The sequence below is a fragment of the Myotis brandtii genome, unplaced genomic scaffold (assembly GCF_000412655.1).
Source record: "Myotis brandtii unplaced genomic scaffold, ASM41265v1 scaffold59, whole genome shotgun sequence".
In the NCBI taxonomy this organism is placed as follows: domain Eukaryota; kingdom Metazoa; phylum Chordata; class Mammalia; order Chiroptera; family Vespertilionidae; genus Myotis; species Myotis brandtii.
The window spans coordinates 5,896,460-5,912,361 of record NW_005370223.1 but is presented as its reverse complement, the minus strand read 5'-3'; the positions used below and the strand labels follow the sequence as shown (position 1 = coordinate 5,912,361).

The 15,902-nt window shown below is 37.9% G+C and overlaps 1 protein-coding gene across 1 annotated transcript in view; it reads left to right on the top strand.

Moving 5' to 3' along the window:
- UBR5 (ubiquitin protein ligase E3 component n-recognin 5) overlaps positions 1 to 15,902 on the top strand; it is a 94,738-nt gene that overhangs the window by 26,550 nt on the left and 52,286 nt on the right. Inside the window, exons 10-20 of the mRNA XM_014550202.1 lie at positions 2,011 to 2,127; positions 2,210 to 2,320; positions 2,957 to 3,111; positions 3,893 to 4,010; positions 7,875 to 8,059; positions 10,766 to 10,875; positions 11,045 to 11,157; positions 12,437 to 12,580; positions 12,676 to 12,787; positions 13,035 to 13,189; positions 13,451 to 13,648. Of these exons, the coding sequence (XP_014405688.1) occupies positions 2,011 to 2,127; positions 2,210 to 2,320; positions 2,957 to 3,111; positions 3,893 to 4,010; positions 7,875 to 8,059; positions 10,766 to 10,875; positions 11,045 to 11,157; positions 12,437 to 12,580; positions 12,676 to 12,787; positions 13,035 to 13,189; positions 13,451 to 13,648 (1,518 nt within the window). The remainder of the gene's footprint in view (positions 1 to 2,010; positions 2,128 to 2,209; positions 2,321 to 2,956; positions 3,112 to 3,892; positions 4,011 to 7,874; positions 8,060 to 10,765; positions 10,876 to 11,044; positions 11,158 to 12,436; positions 12,581 to 12,675; positions 12,788 to 13,034; positions 13,190 to 13,450; positions 13,649 to 15,902) is intronic.

Sequence of the window (15,902 nt, the reverse complement as noted above, 5' to 3'; positions counted from 1 at the left end):
TTTCTGGGGTTTTGTTTAGCTTCTTATTTGCAACATAGTATATAGTTGCTTAGAGTTGCAGATGAGAGGCCGGCAAGTGTGGCGGGGAACGTTGGAGTCTGCAGCAAGCAAGCCTCGTGCTCACTTCAGTGCCTGGCTGCCGGCCGCCATCTTGGCTGACAGTTAATTTGCATATACTCCCTGATTAGCCAATGAAAAGGGTAGCGGTCGTACGCCAATTACCATGTTTCTCTTTTATTAGTGTAGATAGGCGAGGAAGACACTTCTTTCTCTCAGATGGGGTACTGTTTCATTAAATGAATCTAGAAGTGGGAATACTCAGGAAGCTTGTGCTTTCTGGATGAGTAGGAGATGAAGTCAGGGGAGCAGGGAATGATGGTTGACTTGGACTGATCACTTGCTTGTGCTGGGCCCGGTGCTATGTACTTTATATGTTACTATACTTGGTTTTTACCCTCCCCTCTCCATATGTGTTATTATTACACTCATTTTAGAGGTGAAGAAATGCGTTCAGAGAAATGACATAAGTTACTTGATGTCATGGGCTTAGTAAGTGTTGGGTCCCAGTTTTGGACCTACTTGGTCTGATTATATCATTCTTTGAACCAAGGGGTTGAGAAGGAAGTATGGTGGGAAATGTTAAGATTTGATGCAGCAGCCATGGAGAGAGTGGATACGACTTTCAGATACCCCTGGGGAAGGGAAGAGAGGAATTGCTAACTTAGAGCATTTCAAATTTGGTCTCTCCCATCATGCCTTGAAAATGGGGCTGACAGGTACTGGTAAACTAGAAGGTGAAAATTAGTATTCTTTTTGTACAACTCTGAGTCATAACCTGTTACTATTACATTTAAAATCTTGGCAGAATTCACAGGCTTTTTAGCTGAGCACTATAACCCATCTGACCAAATAAGATTGGAATTTGACAGAAAACCATAAAGACACCATTAGTTTAGCATACCTTAGAGCCAGAATTCCAAAGAAAGTAGACCAGTAGCAAAAAGTACAAGCTAAAATATGTTATTGGCAAGTTTGGAGGTGAGATTTCTGGGTAGCTTCATGACTCTGATCATATTGGTCTTATGTTTAAGAAATTATTATTGAGCTCTAGCCGGTTTGGCTCAGTGGATAGCGTGCCACACTGCGGACCAAAGGGTCCCGGATTTGATCCCGGTCAAGGGCATGTACCTCACAGTTGCAGACTCCTTCCCGGCCCCGGGCCCTGGTCGGGGAGTGTGCAGGAGGCAACCAGTTGATGTGTTTCTCTCACATCGGTTTCTCTCTGTCTTTCCCCCTCTCTCTCACTCTCTCTAAAAATCAATAGAAAAATATCTTCGGGTGAGAATTAACAAACAAAAAAATTATCATTGACATTGTTTATTTACATTTATTGTCCAAGCTTTGTATAATTTAATTGCATTCCAACTCATTGCATGTACATCACCTTAAAACTAAACAAACTTTTACCTTAAAAACCAACACAGACATTTGTTTTAGCAGCTTGAAAAAGCCTACAGAGAGGGAATCTGTTTTGACACTCAACTTTCCCTGCTTTACCTACTATGTGCACTGTTCTAAGAACTGGGGAGACAGTAGTAAAAAATACAAAGCTTATATTCCAAGTTAATATAATATAAATTGTGAAATGCTATGAAGCAAAAAGAAGGCAGAGTAAGGAGATAAAATATGTGAGTGGTGGTTTTATAGATAGTGCGGTCAGAGGTCTCATCTGAGCAGACTTGATTGAGGAGAGGGAATGAGTCACATGAGAAACAAGACAAGAATAAGGACATGGTGGGTTCCTGGTGGACATGGTCCAGGAGCAGGAAGAAGGCCAGTGTGACTGGAGGGAGGGAGCTGGGGCCATATAGAGGGCCTGGCAGGCTGTGCTGAAGAATTTCATAGCTGTGGCTTATGTGTTCACATAATCCAGGTTTTATGTAATATTGTATCCAAACCATTAGTTCGGCAACTGTTACATTTATACATTGTGATATTTTTACTTTATAGGATGGGACAAAATTCATCTGTATTGGGGCCCTATATTCTGAGCTTTTGGCTGTGAGCAGTAAAGGAGAACTTTATCAGTGGAAGTGGAGTGAATCGGAGCCTTACAGGAATGCACAGGTATTTTATATTAAATCTTTCATTGACTAGCTCTACATTATCAGCATACAAAATGGTGATCATTTTTCTTATGCTTTCAAAGAATCCTTCATTGCATCATCCACGAGCAACATTTTTGGGGCTAACCAATGAAAAGATAGTCCTCCTGTCTGCAAATAGCATAAGAGCAACTGTAGCTACAGAAAATAACAAGGTATGAAACACTTTGCATTGATTGAACATTTTATGCTTATTTTCTTGATTTTCTTCTCCCTTTTCCATCTTTTCCTTTTGTCTTTCTAAGTAGATCCACATATACAAAGTGTTTCAGCCTTAGTAGAGTAATCCAATATAGTCTTTTTGTTGTGTGTTTATCTCTATATTATAATCCAACTCTGGAGGTAGCTTTCTGTTTTAAGGGAAGGAAAAAATATTCACGGTAAGTGCTGACGAAAAGAGATATGAAAAGCATTGTAACTTGAGATTACATTATAAATTGAGAAAGTATGAATATTATGCCTCAGATTATCAGTTTGGCTTTAAAAGAGTCATTAAATTCTTTTTAAAATTGTTGGAGCAAGTGTTTACTTTTAATTAATGCCTTACATGGCTTTAGACAATCATTTCAGTAACTGCTATTTTGACTTATTTGTGTAAAGAAAGTATTTTACTTTCTAATCTTACTAAGAACCTTTTCTGAATTATGTTTTTTTTTGTTTGTTTTGTTTTTTAGCATTTAGCTCAAAACTGGAATTTTAGAATTCCAGCCCATAGAATATAAAGTTTGGACCACAATTCTTTTGAAAAGGTTACTTGTTTTTATTTAAACCTTTGCTATTTTATTCTTTAGGTTGCTACATGGGTAGATGAAACTTTAAGTTCTGTGGCTTCTAAATTAGAGCACACTGCACAGACTTATTCTGAACTTCAAGGTGAACGGATAGTTTCTTTACATTGCTGTGCCCTCTATACCTGTGCCCAGCTAGAAAACAATTTATATTGGTGGTGAGTATCACCGGGAGGGGGACTCTGAATGCTTTATGTGCATAGATAGGTGCTTGGAATACCAACATGAGAAGGTCAGCAAAAGATGCTTTATAGAGAGGGAAGGGTCACTTTGGAGCGAAGTAACATTAAAAATACTGTAAAAGAGAAGCCTATAAAAATAATGCATACTTAGTGCATTAGAAATTTTATAAAAATATAAAGTAGTAACAAAAATCACCTATAATCCTACACCTTAAAGATATAACTACTGTTAACATTTAGTGGTATTTTAGTTGTTCTTTCTTATACGTAAATGTGTCCCTTTTTTTACATAATTGAAAGCATAGGTTATAGGGGACTTTATAATTCAACAGTGTTACTTAAAATGTAATTTTAAGGGTTATTAAAGTATTTCAATTTATGAATATTGTATACCTTAGTTATCCTTTTACTATTAAAAGGAATTTTAAATGTATTCTCTCTTGTGTTTTAAATGTATTCTCTCTTGTGTCAGTAAGTTTGCATTGGCAGAAATAATATATAGGGAATATAATAAAATATCAACTGATGAATTTTCTGTAAATTTTAATACTAAAGGTTTTAATAAAAATGGATCCAGTTATGTATTAAACCTATGAACAAGTTATACTTAAGAATGAGCTGAACATGTTAATATTCTGAAGCAAAATTATTGGAGAAGGAATATACCAGAAATGCCTAAATAGCATGTATAATTTCAGATTTGTTTAATGGGTTTTTTGGGGTGCTTATTTGACCAATTCATGCTTTGTCTTTTCAGGGGTGTAGTCCCTTTCAGTCAAAGGAAGAAAATGTTAGAGAAAGCTAGAGCAAAAAATAAAAAGCCCAAATCTAGTGCTGGTATTTCTTCGATGCCTAACATCACTGTTGGTACCCAGGTAAGTGATTAGAATTAATCCTGTCCTAAGGGACATTATTTCTCTTCAAAATCACTTTCTTCCCTGTAAGTAATTCCCCTCTAAACTGAATGTCAGTTAAAGGGCCAGGTTCCAGTAGCATGTATGTGGCACATCACTCTCTTTTCAGTAGTCAAGTAACATACAGAGAGTCTGCTCCAGTGTCAGGAGGTTTCCCCATGGGGTAGGGTTCCCAGACTTGTCTGGTTTTAACAATCATTTGGTACTTCGATGCTGAGTCTGGAGCCTCTTACCGGAAATGTTCCTGTTCCTTCCGTTTGTCTGGTGGTGAGCCCAGGCATCATTGTATTTAACACACATTCCAGGTGATTCCTAATGATCAAGCCTTTCAAAACATACTGCTCTCTGGGGACATGATCAGTGGAGGCTGGAGGCTTCGACAAATTACCCAGGTTTCCACCAGTTTCTGTTTCTTGACTCAGATGGTTTAAGACTCCTACAGGTATCTTATGGAAGGTGCTTTTTCTAATACCGCAACCTTCCCAGGAGTCTGCAGAGTCCACCTTTCTCCAGTTGCATACCTGTGTGAGGCTGAACTGTCGTCCCATATTTACTCAAAAGTCACATCACAGCAGATTGGATGCAGAAGCAGACATGGGATTCCAGCTGTCTTCTGTTAAATTGGACATTAAGAGACTTGCAAACATGCAAACAATGCCACTTTTCTTGCTGATTCTTTGAAAATGTAGTTATTTTTTTTTCATAAAAATTATTTATATCAACATGGGATATATTACTGTTAAATGAATATTTTAAAATTTCTCAGTTTTAACTATTTACATATTAAAAACCAACTATATGACCCACATAAACAAAATATTTTTAGGTTCTCAGTGATGTTTAATAGGGAAGAGTTTGAGGGCTATTGTTACATGATTCATTAGACTCATAGAAGTTTAACTTCAGGATAAAACTTGACATTTATATTCATTACTAGATGCCTGGTGCACAAAAATTTGTGCACTCGAGGGGGTTCCTCAGCCCGGCCTGTGCCCTTTCGCAGTCTGGGACCCTCGGAGGATGACCACCTGCTGGCTTAGGCCTGCTCCCCTGGGGATTGGGCCTAAGCTGGCAGTCAGACATCCCTCAGGCAGCCCGGGAGCCCTTGGGGGATGTCCACTTGCCAGCAGGGAGCAGGCCTAAGCTGCAGTTGGACATCCTTAGTGCTGCTGAGGAGGCGGGAGAGGCTCCCACTACCACCGCTGTACTGGCAGCCATCAGCCTGGCTTGTGGCTGAGCAGAGCTCCCCCTGTGGGAGCGCACTGACCACCAGGAGGCAGCTCCTGCATTGAGCGTCTGCCCCCTGGTGGTCAGTGTGTGTCATAGTGACCAGTCATTCCCAGTCATTCTGCTGTTAGGGTCAATTTGCATATTACCCTTTTATTATATAGGATAGTAAGTACTGTAGTGAATGTTTAAGGACTTTATAATCCCTAACACTTAGACAAATGGTGGATTTTATTACATAATGTGGAGCTAATTTCCTCATCTGACACTTTCAGTTCATTTTTTTCTCTCTACTGCATTACTTATATCCTCTGAGTCTTAAAAAGTTTTAACCATTTTAGCTGTTATTTTTCTCCAAAACACAGCTGAAATGGAGCTGTTCTTTTTGTTTGTGGCTATTTTTTGTCTATTCGTGGTTGTCTTGTTCTGATCCTTTGTTGGCCTTCCAACTAGAAAGTTTTCAGCAAATTACACACTGTTTTGACTATTGTACTATTTATGTCAGTTGCTTTGGACAGTTCTCTCTCTTCTTGGAGCTCCCCTTTTCCTAGTTAGTTCAGACATTGCTCTCTGATGTTCTCCAAGTTCCTTGTTCACTGGACTCACAATTGCCTTATTACCATGTAGGACGACATTACTATAGACGGGGCGGGCTGAACAAATACTTTAGAGATATACTGAAGAAAAGCTGAACAAAATAGCATGGCATGAAATTGCTGAAAGATAGCAACATGTTAACAATTTGGTGTAGAACTAAGATTTTGTTTTGAACCTACAAACAACTGAACACACACGAGTGTTCATGTGTTAGCATCAGAAAAAATTATTGATCATGTAGAGTTTTTAGCTGCACCTGCACTCACAGATCATAATTGTTGAGAGAAATGTACAGGCATACCTCCTTTTATTGTGCTTTGCAGATATTGTGTTTTTTTACAAATTGAAGGTTTGTGGCAACTCTGCATCAAGACGTCTTATCCGCATTATTTTTCCAACAGGCTCAGATGATAGTTAGCATTTGAGCAATAAAGTATTTTTAAATTAAGGTATATAATTTTTTTAGACATAATGATATTGCACACCTAATAGATTACAATAATAGTATAAACAACTTTTATATGCGCTGGGAAACCAAAAAATTTGTGAGACTCGCTTTATTGTGATATTAACACAATACCTCTGAGGTGGGCTTGTATTTTCATTGTATATCTTGTTAGATGTTGGACCCTGGATATACAACTCCTGACTTTAAGGTGCATTTATTTTTATTAGAAGGCTTTAATACATCTAATATGACTCGCCACATTTCTTCTTCTTCAAGTATAGCCTTCTTATTGGTCCTCCTTCAGACTTTAAGCTTTCCACCATTCTTTCCTGAAAATTTGTGGATGAAACTTCCCTTTAAGTCACAGCAAAGCAGGATACACCTTTTTCAAGAAGCTAGCTATTAAGAACTATTCATTAGAGATCATAGAACTACACTTGGTGATGTATAACTGTTCTTTTGATAGAACTGCCACTCTATGCCATTGTTTCCAGTTGTCATACTTATCAAATGTATAGCTTCTGTGTCACTTTAAGTATAAATCACCAAAAAACAGGATCTTCATATATGCCACTGTCAAGTACAACATGATCATTAGTTATTAGGTAATTGAACAGAACATCAGTAAGATTAGGCTATTAGAGAAATCAAGAGATTTCCAGAAATGATGTTTATATCTTTTTTTGGTGCTAGCATTAGTGCATTTGACAGTGCCACCTTGCAGGTTATTGGTTTCAGGATGTTCTCTCGCAGTGAAAATTCATAGATTGTTCTTAAATTGAACTATAGATTGTTATATAGATTGAACTCTGCTAAATGCTAACACTAATGTCTGCGTACTCTTTTAATTTAAGAGAAAACTTACATTATCCCAGGAAGCTTCTGGCCTGTAGAAAACAACAGTCTTCTGTGGGAAACAAACATCAATAGCTGTGAAGTGACAGAATCTATATAGGGTCATGAATTAAAGAAAATAATTCAAATTACAAGAAACAGACAAAAAGTGTACTTGTGCCCTAACCGGTTTGGCTCAGTGGATAGAGCATCGGCCTGGGGACTGATTCCGGTCAAGGGCATGTATCTTGGTTGCAGGCACATCCCCAGTAGGAGATGTGCAGGAGGCAGCTGAATTGATGTTTCTCTCTCATCGATGTTTCTAGCTCTCTATCCCTCTCCCTTCCTCTCTGTAAAAAATCAATAAAATATATTTTTTTTAAAAAGTGTACTTGTTTTGTTCACATTTCACTTTTTATATTACCTTGTTAGTTTCTTCTCTACTATTTCTATTGTTTCCTTATGGCAGAATGGCAGAATATTTGCTGCCTGAAATGTTAATTTTTAGCAAATGTGCTACAATTATTCTTGCTCCTTATTTTGGGGAATAAATGTTTTTAATGGAGACCTTGAAGTCAATGCTTTATCAGCCTCTTGATTTGTAAAATTGTATTTGGAAAACCGAGGAAGCAATATACTTTCACGTGTTGTATTTTTATACACTTTTGAAATAACTTCTAGTATGTCATCTTGATGGTGATTTTTCTTTTGTTTGCCAGGTATGCTTAAGAAATAATCCTCTTTATCATGCTGGAGCAGTTGCATTTTCAATTAATGCTGGGATTCCTAAAGTTGGTGTCTTAATGGAGTCTGTTTGGAATATGAATGATAGCTGTAGATTTCAACTTAGATCCCCTGAGAGCTTGAAAAGTATGGACAAAGCTAGCAAAACTACTGAAGCTAAGTAAGTACTATACGCTAACTAATCTTGATTTTATACCACTTCTAGTTTGCACTGTATATGAAGAGGATAACTAAGGGAGACTTAGAGGTGTATAGTGACTCAGAAAAGTGTTAATATGATGGGTTCTTGTTAAGATCCTCAGGGGTTTGGAAAAGAATTGGTAAAATTTACTGTTTGCTGCTTGTTTAATATTCATATATTATAATTCTTGATTAATTGCCAGAATGACAGTGTGTATGGTTCTCTTTTGTTGTCTTTGTTTTGTTGTTAGATTGTGTCTGTTGAAGGTGTTATGTAGTGGTAACAACACGTTCAGCCTTACTATGTTAGGTCAACTTTCTCCCCCTCTCCCTTTTAATTATCTCAGTTTCTAACTAACATCTTGCCTGCATCGTGATCATTGGAAGGGATTTGCTGGTCAAATGAGCTGGGGAGGGAAATTCTGTAAAGGATTTGTCAACTTTTGGGTCAGAGGGATATGTGAACAGAAATATCACTAAATTGTAGATAGCCCATGTTCTGGGGCTGGCTTATGGTTTGGGAGCTCAGTACACTGATCTTAACACCTGTACTATTATAAGCATCTACTCATCTTTAAAAATATTTGTGTATTATACCCAGGTCTGTGCTGCTTAGTGGTTAGAGTGTCAGCCTGAGCACTGAAGGGTCTCAGGTTCGATTTCTGGTCAGGGGCACAAACCTGGGTGCCGCACATAAGCAGGAAGCAACCAGTTGATGTGTCTCTCTCACATTAATGTTTCTCTCTCTCACTCTCTCTTTCTTCCCCCTCCCTTCCTATCTCCCTCCCTTCCATTCTCTAAAAAAAAAAAAATCAATGGAAAAAAAATGTCCTCAGGTGAGGATTAAGTTGAATAAGAGTTTTTATATAACTATTTTCTTTATCTTATAAAAATATGTGACTATTATGGAGACATGGAAGAAGAAGAAAATTATACCCCAGAAATAACATTTTAAATATTTTGATGTATTTTTTTTTCTAAATGTATACACGCATTAAAAAGAAATAATTGGAATTTTACTATATATATAGTTTTTTTTAAAGTTCTGAAAACTTTTAGTTTGCTCAAGTGAATATAATGATTATAATTTACTACATCTATTGCTGTTATTCCTCTTACTGTTAAAAAATGCAAGTTGAAATTCTGAAACATGGGGATTGCCATTAAATAAGTTAAATAAGAATCTTTAGCCCTGGCTGGGCGTCTCAGTTGGTTAGAGCTTCATCTTGTACATCAAAAAGGTTGAGGGTTTGACTCCCAGTCAGGGCTCATACCTAGGTTGTGGGTTTGACCCCTCACCCTAAGCAACTGATTAATGTTTCTCTTTCACATTGAAGCCTTTCTTTTTCTCGCTCTCTCTCCCGCTCTCTCAAACCAAAAAGCATATCTTTGTATGAAGATTAAAACTAAAAAGGAATCTTTAATAAGCCAAAACTATTGTAATTTATGTCTAAAGTTTTTTGTTTGTTTTAGATCTTCTTTTTAAAAAGGTTTATAGACTTTCTCCCTAATTACATTGATTTCTTTTTAATCCTAAAAATAAAAGTAACAAAAACACATTTTTATTTTTTATGAAACTTTGTAAAGAGCGCTTGAAATATTTTTGATGTGCATAAAAATAGTGTAAACGAGATTGAAATGGAATATGCTTTTTAAATTCTGTACATAAGTTTTTCAAGATCTTCCTTGAAATTTTCCATCTATATTAATAAATTTAGTAAATGAACTAAGTGAAATTAAATGCTAAGAAGATAATCATTTTCATGTCAATCAATTCTTTTTAGCAAGTCATTAAAATGCATTCACTTTAAAGGCGTGCTAGTGATTAGTCAGAATCGGCTTGCTTCCACCATCACAAGATTTGCATGAGCCAGCTGTTCATGTGTGCTTGCACGAGCACTTTGCTAAATGCTGGTGAAAACAGCACTGGTTTTCTGTGGACCGTGTCTAAACTCAGATGAAGTTCCTGGTGGGGGGAAGAAGATGAAGGTTAGGTTAGGATGATGGCCCTGATTATAATACATGCCAGGATGATCTATATATAACACATTCTGGCTAAAAGTGACTTTTCTGGTTAAAAATTGATTTCTGCCCTTTAATGAATAAAAATACTTATTTTTAGCATCTGTAGACTATCTCAATGAAGAGGGGTAGTTTATTTAATTCTATAATTAATTTATCATGTTAGTTATAGCAGGTGATGGTTCATCACCAGATGATTCAAGAATAAATTGTGTAACCACTGTGAGTAGAGTTCCTTCTTTGAACTCCAAGAAATTAATGATCTAGTGGACGTTTTTATTTATTTGCCTTTACCATTTTTTTCAGTTAACCCTGAAATGTGAAACTTGTTTGCTCAAGAGGCTTTTGATAAAACTATGTTGATAAGCCAAGTGTAGCTTTTATTGTTATTCCTTGATAAGGCTTATTGAAGCATTATTCCGAGTTGTTGATAGCATTATATGGTATATTTTTCTTCCCTATTTTAAACCAATACTAAAAATTTGAAGTAGGTACTGTGTACCCTCCTCAGTAACTTGAGTCCTAAAAATATACCATTTTGTACAAATTTTTAATATTTTATTCCCTTATGTAAGAATAAACGTGAGTCTTAAAAATAACGATTTGACAAGTGCCTGATACTTCACATTCCTAATTATAAGGAGAATCTTATTTCTAATCTCAGGCCTGAAAGCAAGCAGGAACCAGTGAAAACAGAAATGGGACCCCCACCATCTCCGGCATCCACGTGTAGTGACGCATCCTCCATCGCCAGCAGTGCATCAATGCCATACAGTAAGTGTTATGTGTAGTACCTGTTGGTCAGTAGGTCCCAGGTGGACTGCTGTGTTACCTCAATTATGTATCCCTTTACGAATGATCTTTTATTCATATACTTAGATGAAATCTATAAAGTCTCTTTTACATTTTCTTTTTGGTACTTACCATTTTGTTGTTGTCTAAGAACGACGACGGTCCACCCCTGCCCCCAAAGAGGAGGAAAAGGTGAACGAAGAGCAGTGGTCTCTTCGGGAAGTCGTTTTTGTGGAAGATGTTAAGAATGTTCCCGTTGGCAAGGTGTGTTCAGAATATCTAAGAACTAATTACTAACAACTGTAATGCTATTGGTTATCCAAGAGTTTATGGTTGGTGAGTGTTCATCAGCTCTTTCTTCAAAGCTGCTTTATTTCTCACCTTCAATGACCTCTTAAAGTCCCATCCCTAATGAGATGCCGGTATCTCCTCTACGCATGACAGATAGATGATTATTATGCTTCTCCTTGAACATTTATGCTATTTGATTTTTAAAGAAATAATGTTTTGGAATAATTTTAGATGTGCAGAAAAGTTGCAAAGATAGATTACCTTTTTATATAGTCCATTCTTTGGAACTAATAGACGATTCTAATGGAGATCATTTTCCATAACATTTAAAAATCTTACTACTCTAAGTCACCTTTCACTTCCCTTCTTTCTGGAGTGCGTCTTGCCTTCTAGGAAACAAGTTAGTAGAGGCTATCAGCTGGAATGCCATTAATTTCCTCTTTCTCTCTGCATATACTTAAAACCAAAATAGATCTATAGTTGTAAAATATCTGCAAAGTAAAGGTTTTCCTGATTGCCCATTAATTTCTGAAATCTGATGTTCTTTCATATGTTCTTAATGGAAAGAATAGATACACCCACCGCACTCGGCAATTTACAAAGACCTTTTTCATACTCCATTTTCATTTGATTGTCAAAATAGAACTATAGTTTATGGGCAGGTTTTTCTTCTGAGAATGTCTCACTGGCTCAAAATCAAAAGCAGTAAGTAGCAGAGGTGGGACTCAGGTATTCTAGTTTCAAGTCCTGCGCTTGCCTTTCCGTGCTTTGACTGTATACCTGTGCTGTCCAGTATGGCAGCCCCTGGCTGTGTATTTGGCTAATTAATTTTAGTAAAATTAAGTAACATTAAAGCCAGCTACTCGGCCACATCAACTCCCATTTCAAGTGCTTAATAGCCACTAATAGCTCTCAGATAGGACAGCGCAGGTATAGAACATTGCCGTCATTGCACAGCGGGGCTCTAAACTAATAAAGAGGAATGAGCGAGGATTCTGTAGATTATACTAATTTTTTCAGTTGATTGCCAAACATCCACAGGCTATGTAGTTTAGTTTTTCTCTAGAAAATAAGCCTTGCTAATAGATACCAAGCTTTGGCGAGTTTGTTCAGGTTAATTTTACAACTTGGTGATTATTGAAGAAATACAGGGAATTCAATGCCTCAATGTTAAATTAATGAATGAATGCCGTTTGCATACTGATTTCATATAAGTTATTAATGTAGCATATTTATTTACCTCTATTTTTAGGTGCTAAAAGTGGACGGTGCCTATGTTGCTGTAAAATTTCCCGGCACGTCTAGCAATACAAACTGTCAGAGCAGCTCTGGCTCAGATGCGGACCCTTCTTCGCTCCTGCAGGACTGTAGGTTACTTAGAATCGATGAACTGCAGGTAAGCGTGGCGGACTCACTAAGCGGGTGAATACTGGGACTGACTCCTTGGGGATGTTACGAATTTGAGAGCAAAATTCTTTTCATGTCATGCAGGTTGTCAAAACTGGTGGAACACCAAAAGTTCCTGACTGTTTCCAAAGGACTCCTAAAAAGCTTTGTATACCTGAAAAAACAGAAATATTAGCAGTGAATGTAGATTCCAAAGGTAAAGATTTGACAAGTTTTTCAGCTGGCACATTCTCTATCCCCTTAACACTTGTGTGCAGCAAATGAGCAGAATCAAGTGATTTGGGGCAGTTGACAGTTTTTGTTCCCTGGGTGTAATGTTATGGAATAAAATGTATCTGTTGGAATTGACTTACAAATATGGGCAGAAAGGTCAAAATTTGGTAGTACTTATTAGAGATTACTAAAGACATGTAATAATACTTTTACATTTATATGTTTTAAAGGTGTGCATGCTGTTTTGAAGACTGGAAATTGGGTACGGTACTGTATCTTTGATCTTGCGACAGGAAAAGCAGAGCAGGAAAACAATTTCCCGACAAGCAGCATTGCTTTCCTTGGTCAGAATGAGAGGAATGTAGCCATTTTCACTGCTGGACAGGTACAGAGGCTTATTTTTGCTTTTGAAAAGTGACATGACAACATTGTTATTTATGTGAAGCTTGGAATCTGGCTCTAGTTTGCTTGTTATTAAACTATTGAAGAATTTAGAATTTTCAGCACATTTGAATACTAAGTTTCTTATTTGGTTATTATTACTAACACACACACACACACCCATTATCTAATTAAAAACAAATATACCTATTGGAAAAAATCAGGTACAGTTTGGTAGCCATCTTTTATTTTCTCTCTGTTATAGGAGTCTCCTATTATTCTTCGAGATGGAAATGGTACTATTTACCCAATGGCCAAAGATTGCATGGGAGGAATAAGGGATCCTGATTGGCTTGATCTTCCACCCATTAGTAGTCTTGGCATGGGTGTACATTCTTTAATAAATCTGCCTGCCAATTCAACAATCAAAAAGAAAGCTGCTATTATCATCATGGCTGTAGAGGTAATGTGACTTTGGAAACTACTTGGTAATTGAATTCAGAAGATACTGGAGTCCAGGGAAGCAGTCTTGAAAAATCATTCATTGTCCCTCCCTATAGGAGCTAATAGTCAGGACAAGAGAGATGAGTAAATTAGTGATTACATGCAATTTAAGTGTTGAGAATGGCACACACAGTCTGAGGACCATTATAAATCAGACTGATTGTAGAGAAGGCTTCTCTGAGGAGGCGATGTCTACATGGAACTCTGAATAATCAGAGAGGGGTCTTTTGGACACAAGATGAAGGTGGGAGTTGTTATCTCAGGCATGGGAGAATGTGTACAATCTCTTTTGTTGGTTGTTGCTTTTTCTGGTTAGTGTTCATTTTTAGAAAGAGTGGAAAGAAGGGAGGGCGAGAGACACACACATTGGTTGCCTCCCATACATGCCCCAACCGAGGACTTGGATCAAATGTGCAACCCAGGTACATGTCCTTGACTGGGAATTGGACCCAAGACCCTTGGGTGCCAGGGCCAACGCTCTAACAACTTTGCACCACCAGCCAGGACATGCACATTCTTTTGATAGAACCAGCAGGTAGGGCCCGTAACGATTAGTGAGTCTGGAGAAAGGTAGTAGGGAGTCTTGTGTGCTAACCTAAGGGGTGTCAGAGTTCCCCTGAAAGCTAGGAGAAGGAATTTAAGCTGGCTTTTCATAAGGAAGATTTAGCAGTGGATGGAGAAGTTCAGAGGCCAGATAAACAGGCCAATACAATTATCCAGTGAGAAACAAAGCTTGAATTACTGAAAATGAGGAAGAGGGGATAGATTTGAGAGATATTGAGGAAGGAGAAGCTATAAAGTGTGGTGACTGGATGCCAGCAGTAAATGAAAGGAAGGAGTTGGTTGTGCAGCTTCTGAGTTGGGTGAGGTTGATGTGGAGAGGAAACATAGGAGGAAGAAAGGGAGGAGGAGTTTCGTTTCGAACATGCTGCTGTTGAGGTATTTGTTAGGTGGGGAGGTAACACCTTTGGAATTTATTGGAGCAATGTGAGCAGAGATTGACCTGATTGGACTTAGAGAGGATCACTGCTGACATGCTGGGAGTACTAGGAGGACAGGGGAAGTAGGGAGGCCATAGGAGGCTACTAAAGTAGTCTAGGTGGGAGGTGATTATGGTGGCTTGGCTCAGGAGGCAGCTATGAGTCAGAACTGGTTAGATTTTAGATAATTCTAGATATGTTTTCAGATAGAGCCAACAGGATTTGCTTATGGCTAAATATATGGTGTTAAATAGAGGAAGCAAGAGGGTGAAAGTTTTTAGAAAAATGAAATTGCCATTCATGGAGATGAAGACTAGTGATGAAGCAAGTTCAGGGGCTGGGGTGTGATAGCAGGAGTTTGGTTTTATTTATTTATTTTTTAAAAAATATTTTTTCAGAGAGGAAGGGAGAGGGAGAGAGAGAGAGAGAAACATCAATGATGAAAGAGAAGCATTGATCGGCTGCCTCCTGCACTCCCCCCTACTAGGGATTGAGCCCGAAACCCAGGCATGTGCCCTTGACTGGAATCAAACTCTGGACCCGTCAGTTCACAGGCCAATGCTCTATCTACTGAGCAAACTGGCTAGGGCAGGAGTTTGGTTTTAGACATGCTAGATTTAGATGCCTTTAAGATATCCAAGAGGAAATGGTGCATAGAGAGTTAGATGTGTAAGTCTGGAGACAGGAGAGAGAGGACCAAGCTGGAGAAATATACTTAGGAGATGTTAGTATGTATATCTGTGATATTTAAAGGAACTATGATGCAATTACCAAGCTTATGGAGAAGAGAAAAGGTCTAAGGACTCAGCCCAGCATTTAAATGCCAGGAGATAATAAGGAACCTGCCTAAGAGACTGAGAAAAGGAGCATGAATAAAGGTTGGAGGAAAACTAGAATGAATGTTGTCTTGTTCTCCAATTCATTGCAGCTCCTGCTGCTTAAAATTTATTGCTCTGAGTCCACATGTTGTCATTTATTTACTATACAGTTTGTCTATCTTTTTACAACCAGCCTCCTTCATTCATTTATATTACTTCAGATGCTTCTGCAGGCATTTGATTCCATGACCCCTTCACTTCTTCAGCTTCTCAGGGGTAAAGATGAAATGTGTCCTCATCCCATGGGTAGGGATAAAGTGTGTCATTTATCTTTGTACCTCAGGGCTTGGTGCATAGTAGACCTGCAAGAATTATTTCTAGTGAACTCTCCTCTCCCTGCGTTTTGCTGTACGAA